The sequence below is a fragment of the Acipenser ruthenus genome, chromosome 20 (assembly GCF_902713425.1).
Source record: "Acipenser ruthenus chromosome 20, fAciRut3.2 maternal haplotype, whole genome shotgun sequence".
Taxonomy (NCBI): domain Eukaryota; kingdom Metazoa; phylum Chordata; class Actinopteri; order Acipenseriformes; family Acipenseridae; genus Acipenser; species Acipenser ruthenus.
In genome coordinates this window covers 21,641,345-21,656,830 of record NC_081208.1, presented here as the reverse complement: position 1 = coordinate 21,656,830, position 15,486 = coordinate 21,641,345, and the positions used below count along the sequence as shown (strand labels likewise).

The 15,486-nt window shown below is 38.6% G+C and overlaps 1 protein-coding gene across 1 annotated transcript; it reads right to left on the bottom strand.

Moving 5' to 3' along the window:
- Positions 1 to 2,752: 2,752 nt before the first annotated feature.
- Positions 2,753 to 14,840, bottom strand: LOC117425039 (phospholipase A2 group XV-like). The gene is made up of 6 exons (XM_034041685.3): positions 14,486 to 14,840; positions 10,723 to 10,879; positions 7,263 to 7,381; positions 5,456 to 5,554; positions 4,350 to 4,574; positions 2,753 to 4,080 (listed from the first exon to the last, which is right to left on the bottom strand). The coding sequence occupies exons 1-6, from the start codon at positions 14,604 to 14,606 to the stop codon at positions 3,569 to 3,571; spliced, it is 1,233 nt and encodes a 410-aa protein (XP_033897576.3). The 5' UTR covers positions 14,607 to 14,840; the 3' UTR covers positions 2,753 to 3,568.
- Positions 14,841 to 15,486: the final 646 nt, after the last annotated feature.

Sequence of the window (15,486 nt, the reverse complement as noted above, 5' to 3'; positions counted from 1 at the left end):
TTACAATATACAGTATTTATGCCACATTTCCACCTGACACTGATGCCAAGTTATGAGTGTACAGTGGGGAAGATGCTATAAGCAGTTGTTAAATCTTGCATTCTTTGTGATGGTTGTGGTGTGGATTTAGATTTTCAAATATCTTATGAACAGAGGCATTATTTATTATCAGACATACAGTAAACCGGTATAATGGCACAGGTGAAAACATGGCATTTTTCAGAGGCACACGGAATCTGGCCAAATAATAATGCTATAACAGCTACTTCACAAACTCCATGCAGGGGAACAAAGAAAACATGTGAATCCAATTTCATTACAGCAGTTGAGGATACAGAAATATACAAAAAGGCCAAAAATATATACCCCCATTCCAAGTGCTGCATTTTGGAAATGTAATATCATTTAGGCCTGTTGAAAAAAATGAGGGTACGTCGGTAAAATATATATCCACACCAATTACATAAAATATAATATTTGGTCTTATTCTGTTGCGGAGCAGATGCTTACCGGTAGTTGTTCCGATTGATGCACTGGATTTGATATCAGCGATCATGACCTGGATTCCACTGTTGGCAGTGAATGGTGCTTATTTATTTTTTTTTTGAAAATCGGCACCGAGGCACATGAAGGTGTAAAACTCTTTGTGCAAAAACCAGTAGAGGAAAGCTACGGTCAATGGATACACAGTATAGCAAGTGTTCCTCTAAATACAGAGGTACAAAAACTGTTGCCTTTCTAGTGAAAGTGTTTTAGATGCTGGCTGTTGTCAGCCCAGTCCTTACATAGCTGGACTGTACCCCAAATTCTCCCATAACTTTTCCAAGCGAGTTCACAGGATTGGTCACTAGTTCATCTGTCCTGGTAAATAAATCACTGCTGTGCTGAATCGAAAAACACTTGTCATCTTTAGTATAATTATAAGGTGCAGCAAGGCAAGAGGTACAACTGGCTACAGAATGGAAACAAATGCCCCCACATACCTTTCTAAATATCATAGGAATCTAGAATTGTAGCGTCACAAAAATAAAAGGATAAACAACTTTAAGAGCAACTTGGTAGGGGTACGAAATATATCACAGTTATTTAAACTAATATATTCTTCTTATTGTTTTGCATCACATTGTATAGTATTTTTTTTTTTTAGTCATCACATCCTGGACCTGAATTAAATAAAAATGTATGGCACAAACATTGGTATACTTTTATACTGGTGACTTTTTAAAAGGATCCCTGGGGCCTTAATGCAGCACTCAAACATGCATTCTAAGTTCAACTGATACACCAGTGTTACAATTGACCTTTCCTCCTGCCCCAGTAGATGTAAGAAACACCACATTTGTTCTATGTGATATTTCTTAGACCCACTAGGGGCAGAGTGTTGCAGGGGGGAAAAGTTAAACTGGTGTGCCAACTGAATTTAGAGAAGACATGCTTGAGAGTTGTACTGAGAGACCACAGTACTTTTGAGTTTTCAGAAGTCTCCAGGTTGTAATGTCTGCAACAGAAAATGATCTATAAAGTGATTCTAATCAAAAAGAATACCATTTAAGATAAATATACAATTTAGTTGCTTTTGTTACAAGGCAAGTTAAAACAGCCTAATAAAAGGAGGACTGCCACTTTAATTTTCTTAAAGCGCTAGAAGTCAGATTATTCAACAGCAGCAAATTACAGTGATCATTGCTGATGAATTACTGCATTCCTTTTTTTTTTTAAATAAGGCTGAGGTTCTGAGTGAGTAATTACATGCAGGAATTCATATGTTGCTGTGGGATTTGCAGTAAGCTATACACACTATTCAATACAATTAAAATGAACACATTGTCAAAGTGTGAGAGCTCTTTTGGCAGACAATTAGCTTACCGTTTCAGTTCCCCTGTGAATTTGTAAAGGCTACGGATCAATTCATCTTTATACAAGGGTCTTTCAATACACAGACAGCTAGTACAACCCACAGTATCATTTTCAAAATAATTTTAGCACTTAATATATCTGGGCTCTTTCATTTAGTATAACCCTAAAAGGTTATGTTTTGATTTAAAATGGATTTAAAAAAAATAAAGTTCAAAATGTTCTAACAATTTTCACTTAAATAAATTATAATACAATTGTGACAATCTCTATACATTACAATTACTGGAAGCAAGATACAGTATTTTCTGCTAACAATTGTTTATGGAAAACCTAATAACATTTTAAATTATGATTTTACTGAATTTGTTTAAATGTGTGACTTAAGGAATCAGCCACTGCAATTCTAAAAATAATAGCGATATCTTTGAAAAATAACCATATATTAAAAAAAAATAAAAGTTAGCACATGAACACATCCCAAATCATTTTAACTTTTTTTGTTTAGCCCCTCTTAGTTTTGTTTGATCTTGGATGGTGAGGCAGCTACCCAAAACCCAAAGGTCCTCCCTTTTCACAGTCAGTAAATAATGTACCTGAGTCTCTAACAACTGTTCAATCAAGTCCTTCTATTCTGCTAACAAGTGTCTGGCTGTGTTACTGTAGAAATATCTACTAGGCTGCTGCAGGGGAGGCTCTTGTCTCTGGTAAAAGCTGTATATTAATATTTCAGCATGTGGGACTCCCTGACTCCATCCTGTCAAAACCATTCACCCTCTGGTACTGTGTTATGTATACATACTTATTTACAAACTGTAAAGGCAATTTATATAGGAAAACAGTTACTATTGAAGCCCTCTACTCCATGTGGCTGTAATTCATAGATATTAGCATGTGCTTTAGCAACCTGCTAAAATTGGAGCAACTATTTATAATTATTTTTTTTTTTTAAGATATTTCACTAAATAGAAAAAAAGTTAGCACTTTCACTAAACACATTAAATCAGTTGAAATGATGAATGCATTTACTGAAACTGCTGTCTCTGAACACACTCCATCGGATTGGGTCATGCGGCCATGTAAGAATGATGTCACCACTGGTCAGCATCCTTCAGGTTCTGTAGCTATTAAACTAGTTCCCATAAGAGGAAGGGACTTTTTTTTGATGTATTTATCATTTTTTAGATAAAGTGTTCCCCCTACTTAAAGGGGGGGGGGGGGGGGGGTGGTCTCAATGGAGATTGGGCATTCCAAATTGGGAGAAAATAAATAAATAAATAAATAAATAAAATCGGGAGAAAATATAATAATTGAACACACTAAATTATTAAAAACTAAATAAATATGACAGTTGCTGCCAAATTTTTTTGCAAGTTGGAAAATTTAACAAAATTCAGTACATTGCTATGACACTTGCTAAGGATTATGCAAATGGAATTCCAAAAGGCCTGCAAAGGTTTGACTTAAATAGAGAGGCACACATTGTTTGTAGCGTAAAGTTTTGGCAGGGTGGTGTGACCAAGACCAGCCATGGTGGGCTGGGTTAAAGCAAAAGCTGTGGAATGTAATCCATAGTTCTTGGGATTCAAACAGGACCAACTTCAATTTCAATGCCAACAGGGCCTTCTTGATGCAAGCAATTGGATTTATTTGGAATCTGCCCGATGTAGGTGATAACAACTAGCGTTCAAAGAGGACCTTCTCAGTTTATTTCTCAAGGTGTAAACAGCACCTGTTTGACATAGCTGATGGTAGTTAAGTTAGAAAGCATTGCAATGTGCTCGTTGCCCCTCAGCTCCTTGAGCTGGACTGGCTGTTTCTGCTGCCGAATCCAGCGCCTGCACTGCATGGCACTCACCAGGTTTACTGTGCCGTCTCCATCCCCAAACTGGACCTTCGGGTCCTTGTCAGGAAATTCAGAGTAGACGAATGATTCAGGAGTGTCAACCCCAGTCCCATACAGGCAGTGCACGGCCACCCTGGGGGCCTCGAGGCTGTATACCAGCGGCTCTGTGTTCTGGCGCATCAGCCAGCCATCCCGGAAGTTGATGTCGTTGTAGAATTGCTGGTAGTCACGGAGGGTGTAGTTGCCCTTGGGAGTGGTCACAAAGACCTGGTCCGCAGGCCAGGTGTTGTTGTAGGGCAGCAGCCAGTTGGTAGAGACGGCCGTGCGCTGCTGGTAACGAATCTTTAAATTGCTGATCACAGGGATCCGGTTGTTGTCTCCTGTAGGTGGACAACAGGGAAATAAATCTGCTGTTATTTTTCAAATAGAGGACCAGGGTAGATCATGAACTCAATGCTTTTGTGGAGGTTTATCAGTTACTACCCACACAAGGCAACAGACTGCCCATCTTTAGTCTGGAATACCAAAAGGTAAACAGTAAAGCAATATGGGACAGATTATTCAAATTGTTAGCTAATGTAAGAAGATGTTTTTGTTATTAAGTCTTCAAAAGAAAGTGCTTAAGAGGATGTGCCTGGGAGTGTCGTACCCGTGGCCAGCACATGCAGGGTTTTGGCCACTCCCCCCCACGGTGGTCCGAGGGCCACATAGGCCTTGATGTAGCTATCCTTCCACTCCTGCGGCTGCTGGTTGAGAAAGTAGAGGGTGTACATGTTGCCCATGCTGTGAGCGATCAGGACCACTGGAGCCCCAAAATTCTCTGCCATAACCTCAATCATCTTCTTCAGCGCTACAAAATAGTCATGGTTTTCATCTGCCAACAGAAGAGAAAGATTTAAAACCGTTACTGCATAAAACCCAAACTCAACCGTGGATACACAGCAAGTGTTAAAAGAGGATTCACTGAAAACTTGACAGTTCAGCCCCCAACACTATATGGGAAACCTCACTGTGACATCACAGCTGCTTCTGAGCAGCAAACAAGTCCCCATTGCCAAGCGTGGAAATGTATACTTCAGTTAAATAATCAATGAAAATATATAATATGTTTTGTATTCATAATGAACGGTGATATATTTATGTTATATTGAACCCTTTATCAGTACCAGTTATTTTCACTCATGAAGATGGTCATAAATAATAAAGTCTTGTGTGTTATTCCCTCATCCTCACAAATGTAAATAACTATACAACAACGTGACACTGCTTTCCCATTGCTTTCTATGGAAGTCAGCCGTTCATTACACAGTTAACCCAAACCAGGACCAGAGGACACAGTTGGAAATTAAGTGGATACAGGGATGAGACACTTCTTTATACAAAGAGTGTTGAGGGTATAGGTTATCTAGTCATGTTACTGAGGCAGATACATGGGTCCTTTAAGACCAAAGATGACACTAATTAACAACTCCTGTTCTATGATTACTACTACTGATGATGAAACTCCCTTGTTCCAATAATAATCCCCTCAACCAACAGCTTAGGGCTTTATGGACTCAGGTTTAAATAAATTACCTTGTAACATTCCACAGCAAAGCCCTTCATCTCAATGTAGTAATCAGTAGTCTAAGCTGAGAACACTATACTCATTTCATTTTTTGACTCAAACTAGATTTGAACCCTGGGCTCCAGAGATGAGGCCAGTAAACTGTCTCGCTCTAAGGGTTTGTGCGAGTTTTTAGGGTTTGCACTCACTCGGGGCTTTGCGCCAGTCGTAGGGAGCCCCCCGCACGTCATCGTCCCGCGTGTACCCCCAATCCACCATCGCCTGCACCAGCATGTAGAAATAGATTCCTGCAAGAGAGAAGGGAGCTCACCTTTATCAGATATGCTAAAGGTACTTGCTAGTCTAGTTTCACAGGGTTAGGTAAAGGTTCCTTTTTTCCCCGTTTTATTTTGTGATTCCGTTTTTTGGGTTTATTTTGTAACCATTACTTCAAAAAGTTCAATCAAAATTCAAAGGCAAAACACTGACCTTGATCTGTGGTAGTGTATTTGAGTAGCATTAGGTAGTCCATGATTAGTCCAAATCAGGGTCTGTGAAGCCAGCTAAATAATTTGTATGGGTGAGTGTGTACTTGAGTAAGTTCATGGGAGGGCTCAGAAACACTCCCAGCACAGGGTTATACGAGGTCATAACTGTATAAATAAGCTGTCCCATAAAAGCCATTTCAGCCTTTGGCCTCTGGTAACAAGAAGGCTTACTGATAAACTACTACACCTATCCAGCTGATCTCTTCTGTTTGTCACTGGCATGTCCCAATCGTTTCCCCATCATGCGATTGTCACAAGGCTAGATTAACCCGAGTTCATGTCTTTACAAGAACTCTGATATAATCTCAGGCGGATGCTAGGCGTTCAACCTGGGGCTTCGAAGGGCAAAAATCCCTTCAGAACATCTACTGTAATGGTGTATGACATGTATGACATTACTATCCCTCTTGTGCTAAAACCATCACACACATTGTTGAATACCGGTGCATACAGTTGTTTTTACATACAGTATTACTTTGTAAAATTATTATTTCAAGTTATAAATTTCCCCATAAAATATTAAATGAAGTGTTCAATATATTAAAGACAACAGACGTAAAGCGACTTATTTAGGCATTTATTGCCATCACCCCTTTTTTTTAACTGCAAATCATTTAAAGCTCATTAAAATAATTAAAGATGTATTTCTAGACTGACTAATCTGATTGGCTTTACAGCAGTATGGCAACAAAGAAGGAATTCTGTGAAGATAATACAAGTATTTTAATTAGTGAAACAAACATTAAATAATTTGCTTTTAAAAGAAGGGAAAAGCTGGGATTTAAAGGGCATGCCTATGGGACTAGATGTCAGCACTCAACCCCACTACCTTCCGAACTACAGACCAGACAGGCTCTGCACTACTAAACCACACTGATGACCAGCATTCCTAAAGTGTTACAGAACACATTGCAAAGTGTACAAGAAACTCATTATGTTACCTTTGCCGTGTATCGCGGAAATATATTTTTAAACATAATCCTGATTGTGTTGATATTTTTAGTCACGCATCATAGGTAAATCAACTAGGAGAAAAGATTCCTTGCCGTGTATCCAGTTCATGCTCCCTCCTGCAACAATGCTGGTGCTTGGATTGAAAATGAGTATTGGAGAACAGAAAGCCAGCATCACTGCAGGGAGGGAGGGAGCATGAAGATAGACTGTGATGTTTTGAAGATAAATTGTTTGTTTTTCTCCTGACTAACACTCCCGAGAAAATCACGAGAGAGAAATGTATTCCCCCGGTTGGTTAAAAAATGTCAAGAGTCTGCAAGGTAACACTGCAAAACTGACAACATACACCAAAGGTAAATTAATGCGTTTCTTGTAAACACAGCAGGGTTATGTAACACGAACGCTGAGATAATCAATACCACAGATCAAAGCTTACAAAATGGAACAAAGATAAAATTACATAACGTACAAAAACAGCAGCAGTTTGAAGCTGGCCAGAGTGCCTCTTACTTACCCATGCTGCGTTTGCTGGGGTCAAGGTACTCGAGGGGGAAGGTCTGTCCGAAACCCGGCACCCTCACATCCACTCCTGGAGGGGACTCTGTCGTCTTGCTGGTGTGGTTATACACCAGTCTGAATAGGGAAAGGGACAACAAAGCACACCACACTCAATTGGTGTCTGATTATGTTCCATTATGCACTGGCCAACAAACTGGAAACCCCCTAGTCTGTAAATGTATGTGGTCATAGGTTGTCATGTGATTCACTATTAGACCTGTATAAAAGTTGAGTGACAGTAGTGTGCAACTATTCAGCAATACATGTGTAACGATACACTAATGTAACGATTCACTACTGTCACGGTACATATTGCGATATGCAGGCTGCGATGGTCCTTATGCTGCATAATAAGATCAAATGATCATGTAATGAAGTAATATTTTGTTAAAATACAGAAAAGAAATGAGTTAGAGAGAGTATGTATTGATTCAACTATAAAACACACCTATTCTTCATTCACACCTATTCTTCATTCAATGAGCTATGCTGTGCTTTTGTTTCTGTATCACAAGACAGCCGATACTTCATATAAAGAAGGTATCATTATTAATCATTACACAATGAATTGTTAGGCCCCGATTCAGCAATATCCATAGGAAGGCAGTAGGATCTCTGAATTCAAAGGGACATGACAGTGGGAGCTTGTTTTACTGTTTTGTCCAGCAACACGTTTGACCTCTTAAAACACAGGAGTTCATTAAAATATGGTCCTAGGTGGCTTTAATATGTTTTATCTGTACAGGTTTAGGTCTGCAAGTTCCCTACAATACTAACAAAGGGAAATCATGCAACCTGAACAGTCAGTCAGTCTTAAAGCACATTATCTTTCATCGTTTAACAAACCTTTAACAGTCACGCAATGTCCTTTACTTTCATGACTATGGTTTGAACATTAAATGTGAAGTTTCCATTGTTTATTATTATTATTATTTGTTTATTTAGCAGACGCCTTTATCAAAGGCAACTTACAGAGACTAGGGTGTGTGAACTATGCATCAGCTGCAGAGTCACTTACAATTACGTCTCACCCGAAAGACGGAGCACAAGGAGGTTAAGTGACTTGCTCAGGGTCACACAATGAGTCAGTGGCTGAGCCGGGATTTGAACCGGGGACCTCCTGGTTACAAGCCCTTTTCTTTAACCACTGGACCACACAGCCTCCTATGTTTACTACTGACTGACCAGGGAGGAACTGAATAGGGTTTGCAGAAGTTACTTCTAAGTTTATTTTTTACCCCACCATCACAACTCATTTCACCCCATATGCCATCCTGGGAATCTGGTAGACGGATCAGATCAGGGTTATATTGTATATAGAGAATTCAGACAATATAATAAAAATGTTAAGGAAAAAGTTTATACAAATGCTTCTTTGGATCAGACTGTAAATAATTTCATTACTGACGCATGGGGTTTTGATAAAACACAGAAGCACGCATGACAGCCCCGTGACAGACAGCAATCTATTTGGAGTCTTGCTGTGGGTTACCAAACCAGTCTTTGTTTGTTTTTTTTTACATTAGTTGATTATCACAGCATGATCCTATTCAATGACATGAACCCACTGCTACAAACATGACTAAGAGACAAGGCAGATACATTCACAATAATACACAAATTACATGTTAATAAGAGTCAGACCATTTCTAATAAAATGAGGCTTGGGGACTCCTGCGTTACCCAGTTTTTGAACTGGTTGTGATATTGCTCATATCCTGCTAGTCATCCCTGGTTTCGTCAGTGACATACATTCCCCCACCACGGGTACAAATACAAAACCAGTGCACACACATACAGGGGGCCCACATAATGGAAAAATGCACTCTGATCGGTCTATTAGGGGCTAGGTTTGGGGGGAGATTTTTGAAAATATAAGGCAGTTTAGCATGATCATCATGCACACTGTTGTGTGACACAAACAGAGAGTGCACATTTTGAATGAGGACCCGCGTTAGGATAATGAAAAAGTAAATCTTCATAACCAATATTACATGTACAGCATATGTAATAACTCACAAACTACAGCACTGGACAACTCTGGTGACAAGCGGATTGTGCACAGTGAGCTACATGGTTCTACCCACTAATACGTGAAATTATTTTTTTGGCTAGTCGGTATTGACCCATAGAATTCAAAGTCTTATTGCAAAAGTGGACTTCATATTTTTTTTTCGTGAAAGAACATTGCAAAAACTGCTAACACGTAAAGGCCTTGAAAATATTTGTTAATAGATGATTTTTACTGTTAGGAAATTGAAGTTCAAAGTGTGAAAATAATTCTTTCCATGCAAAAGCAACTGCATGATGTTGTAAATCATACATGAAAAAGGGATTGTTGTTACAATATGTTTTGCGGCACAGCTTATCGGATGTTGTAGAAAAACATATACAGTGTGTACTTTGATCTTCAGTAAACATATGCATACTGTATTCCATCTATGGAACAAACCAACTCAAATTATTTACATTTATATTATGCATTTTACATCGCAGATCATCTCAGCTATGGTTTTTTTAATGAACTGCCTTGTCTATGACAGTATTTAAAACATTAGCTATATACTTTTGCAAGTGTTTGTCCTTTAGCTGCTGCCTACAGATATCTCTACCATTCTCTTCAATAGGCTATACAGCGTGGTAGCTTTCTCTAGTGGTCTGGATATATTTCAACATAGTAACTATCTCTACTTACTTTACTATAAAATACCTGTCTATTCCTTTCATGCCACCAGTTGAAAGGGAGCTACACCTGTGCTTTCGCAGATGATGTACTCATTTTTAATGGCTGTCGTTCACAAAAACATAATGTTCATTATTTTCATTCACTATGATTCCAAAATAATTCCACACTTCTGATTTACCTCTCGCACTATTATCTACTACATGATATAAACCCTGCGCTATCTTTTGTTTCACCTCGTCCACAGACATTTTTAATATCACCAAGCAGACGTGATAAAAGGATTTTGCGACGTATCAAACAAGAGGCATACAAACCAAGAACACTCCTCCGCAAATCGCCACTCCTGCTTTAATGCAGGAAATACCGGTACATTTACTTTCTAATATGTTATTTGGGAAAGGGTTACAGATGAGTACGCTGAAAGGACATATAAAGTTTCTGGGGATTCAAATTCAGACATTTTCTGACCCATACCCAAACCGCAAACCACAAAAAAGTTCACATTCCGACCTGAACCCAACCCGACCCGCGGATACCTGACCTGAAGCAGGACTCTAGTTTGAGTTTTGAGTAATCGGACCTGCAACTGCTAAGATGTGCAAAACTGTTACTGAACATGTTGCAAGGGGAAGTGTTACAATGCTGCATATCACACGCAAAGAAAATCTTCTTGGGAGTGAAGTGGGTTAAATTAATAAATCCAATACTTTTAATAAAGTCTCTGTCTTACCGGATGTTATCAATCCAGCAGTCAATGATGAGTGGGAGGAGTAGCTCCAGATTCAGCCAGAGGGTGAAGTAGTCCTCAGTCTTCTTGGAGCACATGTAGTGCACCACACTGGGCTTGTCCAACTTGGCTTCCAGCTGGTTACCCAGGTCACCGGGGACTGCGAGACAGAGCAGACACAAGTCAGGGCCTCCAAACCTGGCACTGGCAATGTCAATGAATGAGGTGCACAGAACATGCCATTACAGGACATCTATGGACATCATAGATGCAAAAAAATGTCTGCCCATCAGTTGGATGAATTATATACTGTATGGCACACTGAGATTTCCCCTTACAACACAGCCCCCAGTGGATGAAGGAATACCACTTGTTTTATTTCTTACTGTTGTCTTTTTTTACATCTACTACTAGGGGTAGTGTTGCAGGAGGGCAAGACGAGGACTCTCTCCTGTACCAGCTGTATTTGGAAAGAAGACATGTTTGAGAGTCTTCAGAAACATTAAAGTCTCAAAAAGTTAACAGGTCAGAGATGGTAATAAGACTCCTAACGCATAGCGATTTCACCCATTCCAGGTTTTACTGCAAGCTTGATTTAGCCACAGTGTAGTATAGGTAACAAACAGGTGTGTCTTATTAAAGTTCTAGTAAACAGGAATGAATCAAACTGCTATGCAATGGGTGTCTTATTTCCATCCCTGCAGGGTGGGATGACCAAAACAGACAATTCTAACTGAAGTGCAACAAGTCTTAAAGGGTTTGGGGAATGTTTGGGTGAAATGCTTGTGAGGTAGTTGAGTTTAGTTAGCATGTACTTTGTGGAATGTGCACTTTCCTCAAGGCTGTAGTGCAGTGCTTCCCTCTCTGCTGAAGTGACTCACAAGAAGGATTGCCGGCCATTCCCTTTATGGGATGTTCATTGTTAGTTGCCCAGTTCTTCCGACTTCTCCATGTTTTATAATGAGCCGGATTAGTCACATCTGCTTTGGGATGGTTACGAAACACCAAATGGAGCATTCAGGTCACAGAACAGGTTCAGTCACTTCCATTCCTTAAAAATCAACAATTGCCAATAAGCAATTGCTCAGCTTGTTATTTCAATAAACAAGTCAGTTTATTCTTGCTTGTACAATGATCTTGAAAACTCCCTTTTAGATTCTCTCAGGATTTGAGCAACCAGCTAGAATACAAAGCAGTTGATTTCTTTCAAATGATGTCCTATTAAATATTACCACCAGGAGCTACGATCCATAACCACCAATAATTTGAAATGAGCTCAGCTAGTAGCAAAGCATTCAAATAAAATGAATTATTAACTTTTGATATTTTAATAAAACACAAATGTGCATGTCAAGGACATAAAATACAAATATAAACCATAAGATACAACACAGGGTCAGTGGCACAAAAAGACAATAACGTGCATCATTCTAGCAGTGTGAAAAATAATTGGTGAAAAACACCAAACACCAAAAACGAACTATGCACCTCCACAGAAGATGCCCATTTTTACTTATAAAACCACTGCTATATGTGAAACCTATATCCAATTTTGATAAGAAAACAAACCACTTAAAGGCGGCAGACCTTGCCCAGTAAGAGTTTATTGGCTTCTCATGGGCTGTATCTTTTCCAAATGCCAGTGTAAAGAACGTTAACAGGGACATAACACAGACAGGATCAAACAAACCTGCTAATTGTATCCGTATTTATTATGAAGGCATTTACTCTACCTTGCCATTGTTTCCAACAGGTTTTATATAAAGGAACTAGTGAGTAAGTACATAAAAAAAAAAACACACTGCCAGACTATGGGGTCTGGGATTGGGCTGTTCTGTTACCATGGAGACAATGAAATTGCATGACTCATATTTTACATTTACTCAGGACAACCGAAATGCTGACTTCAAAAGGGGCCTTGATAATATATACTTAACTGGATTGAGTTATTTTTTATTTTTTTGTACAACTTACTTAATGGATTTCTTCTTTTCAAATGTTATGAACATGTATCCGTAAGTTTAGCTTTTATAACTATGTACACACCCAAACCAAACTGTTCTTACTACGACTACAAGTGATCTCCCTCGTGTTTGGCTAGTTTGAAGCTAAATTGAGACTGGCTTGATTTTATTGTTGCTTGGTGAAAGGCTGTCAAACGCTGACAGGAGGACTGCAGAGCTGAAACACTTACTCATAAAACCATCCAGTCTCCGCCATACTCTTGACAGAGACAGCCTGCTTGTGTGAAAGAGGGCCTGCAGATTCAAGTGACATTCTCCGGTTGCATTGAGCACATGTTACACCGTGCACACTGTATGCAAGCGCCTTGACCACTGTGCTAAAGACTTCTGTCAGTGTGGTTACCACACAACACTGCCTGTTACAAGTAATATCTCGGTGCAATCTCCTCCAATTGAACAAGTTACTTGAGTACAACAATCATGCTAACATTATATATATATATATATATATATATATATATATATGTCTTGGGTTCGATTCCCACACAGCGGTTATATTGCAAACTTAAGAAAAAAATATATGTATTTTACTTGTGTAACAACCACATTTTTAATGTGAATAAAATGTAGTTGATATGAATGACACTTTCCTTGAACATACATACTTTTGAACACATAACTTTAACGTGTATATAGCCTTGATCCCTACCGCTTTTACAGTTGTACCTATTTGCATTGTGCTGGGCAAGGTTGCCCCACTGGTTTCTTGAAACTTGGCTTGTGTTTTGTGATATCGCCACTTAAAATGGCTGGGCGTTTTTTGTTTCAAATTGCAAACATCCTGAGAACAGCTTTCACGTGACAGCCGCATTTCCCACCTGCAGTCATATGACTAACCGGCTGCATCTCTACCATTATCTCGGCGCTGGACGCACAAGTCACCACCCAATCGAAATACTTTTTATATTGTTATTGTCGTCATCCGTCATTTAACGCCAAATCAATTTCACTCTCGTAGAGATAAATAATTGTTTGCTTTTCTGTAGTTTTTAAAGTCTACGTAAAGCACTTGAAAAAAAGTGCATTAAAAAGTATTTTAAAAAATGTGCGAGATTATATATATATATATATTATATATATATATATATGAGAATACCTGGAGTACAAAGGGAATTGTATATTTAAAGAGCACATTTTGTTTGTTTTAGAAAACTAATCTGCAAACAAGTGTTTGTTTTTATTACAAAAGCGTTTGTTTTGCCTGCGTTATTAAACTTAGACCTGTACTCATATATGCATTAACGATAACAAAGCACTCTAGACTTCTTACGACTGTCTACGTAATTATTCTTTTGTTACATAATAATATTATATTGTTATATGCAATTGTTATATATTAGGCTCATATTTAATTACATTACGCTATGGATAGTACTACTGTAACAACGACCAAAACATTTTAATTACAACACAACAATAATAATAATAATAATAATAACAAACAGCATGCCAATTATACAATACACGTATACAATATTTCTGTACCGTTGGCGTATATTATTATTATTATTATTATTATTATTATTATTATTATTATTATTACAAAGGAAATAGAAAATAATCACAGTAAACAAAACCACATTATAAAGTAAAAGTATTCAAGGGGTAACTTCTGTTGTGTGCGGTACAGACTACACATTGCAGATAATAACATTATATAAAGCATAATATATATAATGCATTTATATGTCGATGATCCTGCACTATAACAACTGAAAGTAATATTTAAAATGAAGACTTACTCAATACGACTGGCGGCCGCTTCTGACAGATCTTGCCAGTGCATTTTTCTTTAACAGGACTCCCAGAACAGAAGAGAAGGGGGTAGACAGAAAGCAGTACCAATCCACAGATGGAAACCATTTCTTAAGCGCATAACGTGATAGTAATTTCACAATTGGCTCAGGGTGAAATGAAGAGCCCCGTCGTATATTTAAATGCTGTTGCTCTCTAGCGCTACAAGAAACCAAACTGTAAGAACCACAGTTAAATTTGTAATGTAACCAACCAACACAAACCCGAAATTGACATTCATGACAGCCAGGCTCGATTGGGCAAGCGCAGATATCATCGAGTGGGAGGGAAAAGGTTGCGCAATCAACACAGACACACCGAACAGACAGCTGATGTAGTAAACAAAGTGAAGGAAACATAATGGTGGCCAAATTTCACGAAGAACTAAGCTAGCTAGTTGGAGCTGCTTGTGCTGGGTTATCCATGTTTGTGCAAATCATTTATTTATTTTTTTTCACCAAGTTGCTCAATTCAAAACTATTTGGACACTATTTGGTTTAATGTGGGGAAAATTGCTGGAAAAGGTCCCATACAGCAATTTGCTTGAAAAATTACCAGACAACTTTACCTGAACTCACTGTTCTTCAGATTGAGATTTAGAATGTGTATGTTTTTAAATATTTGTGATCAGTGATGAATCAGAAATGCAGGGTTGTTATTTGACTCCATGTCCACATAGGACAGTTCAGGCTTTTCAAGCCAAACTGTGAATTGTTAATATGAAAACACAAACAAGTGGACTATGGTGACTATGAGCTGTATCAATGATTTGTCTACTGAATATGCAGTAGTTCTCAGTTTTAGTCAGCTCTGGGCATTAACAGTTACTTCTTCATTTCAGTTAGATGTGTGCTGTGGTTTCTTTATCTGTCATCATAGAAACAACCACAACCTGTCATGTGTGCTTCTGGGAAGCCTGATGTGGCGCAACACCCCCAGAAGCCCACGC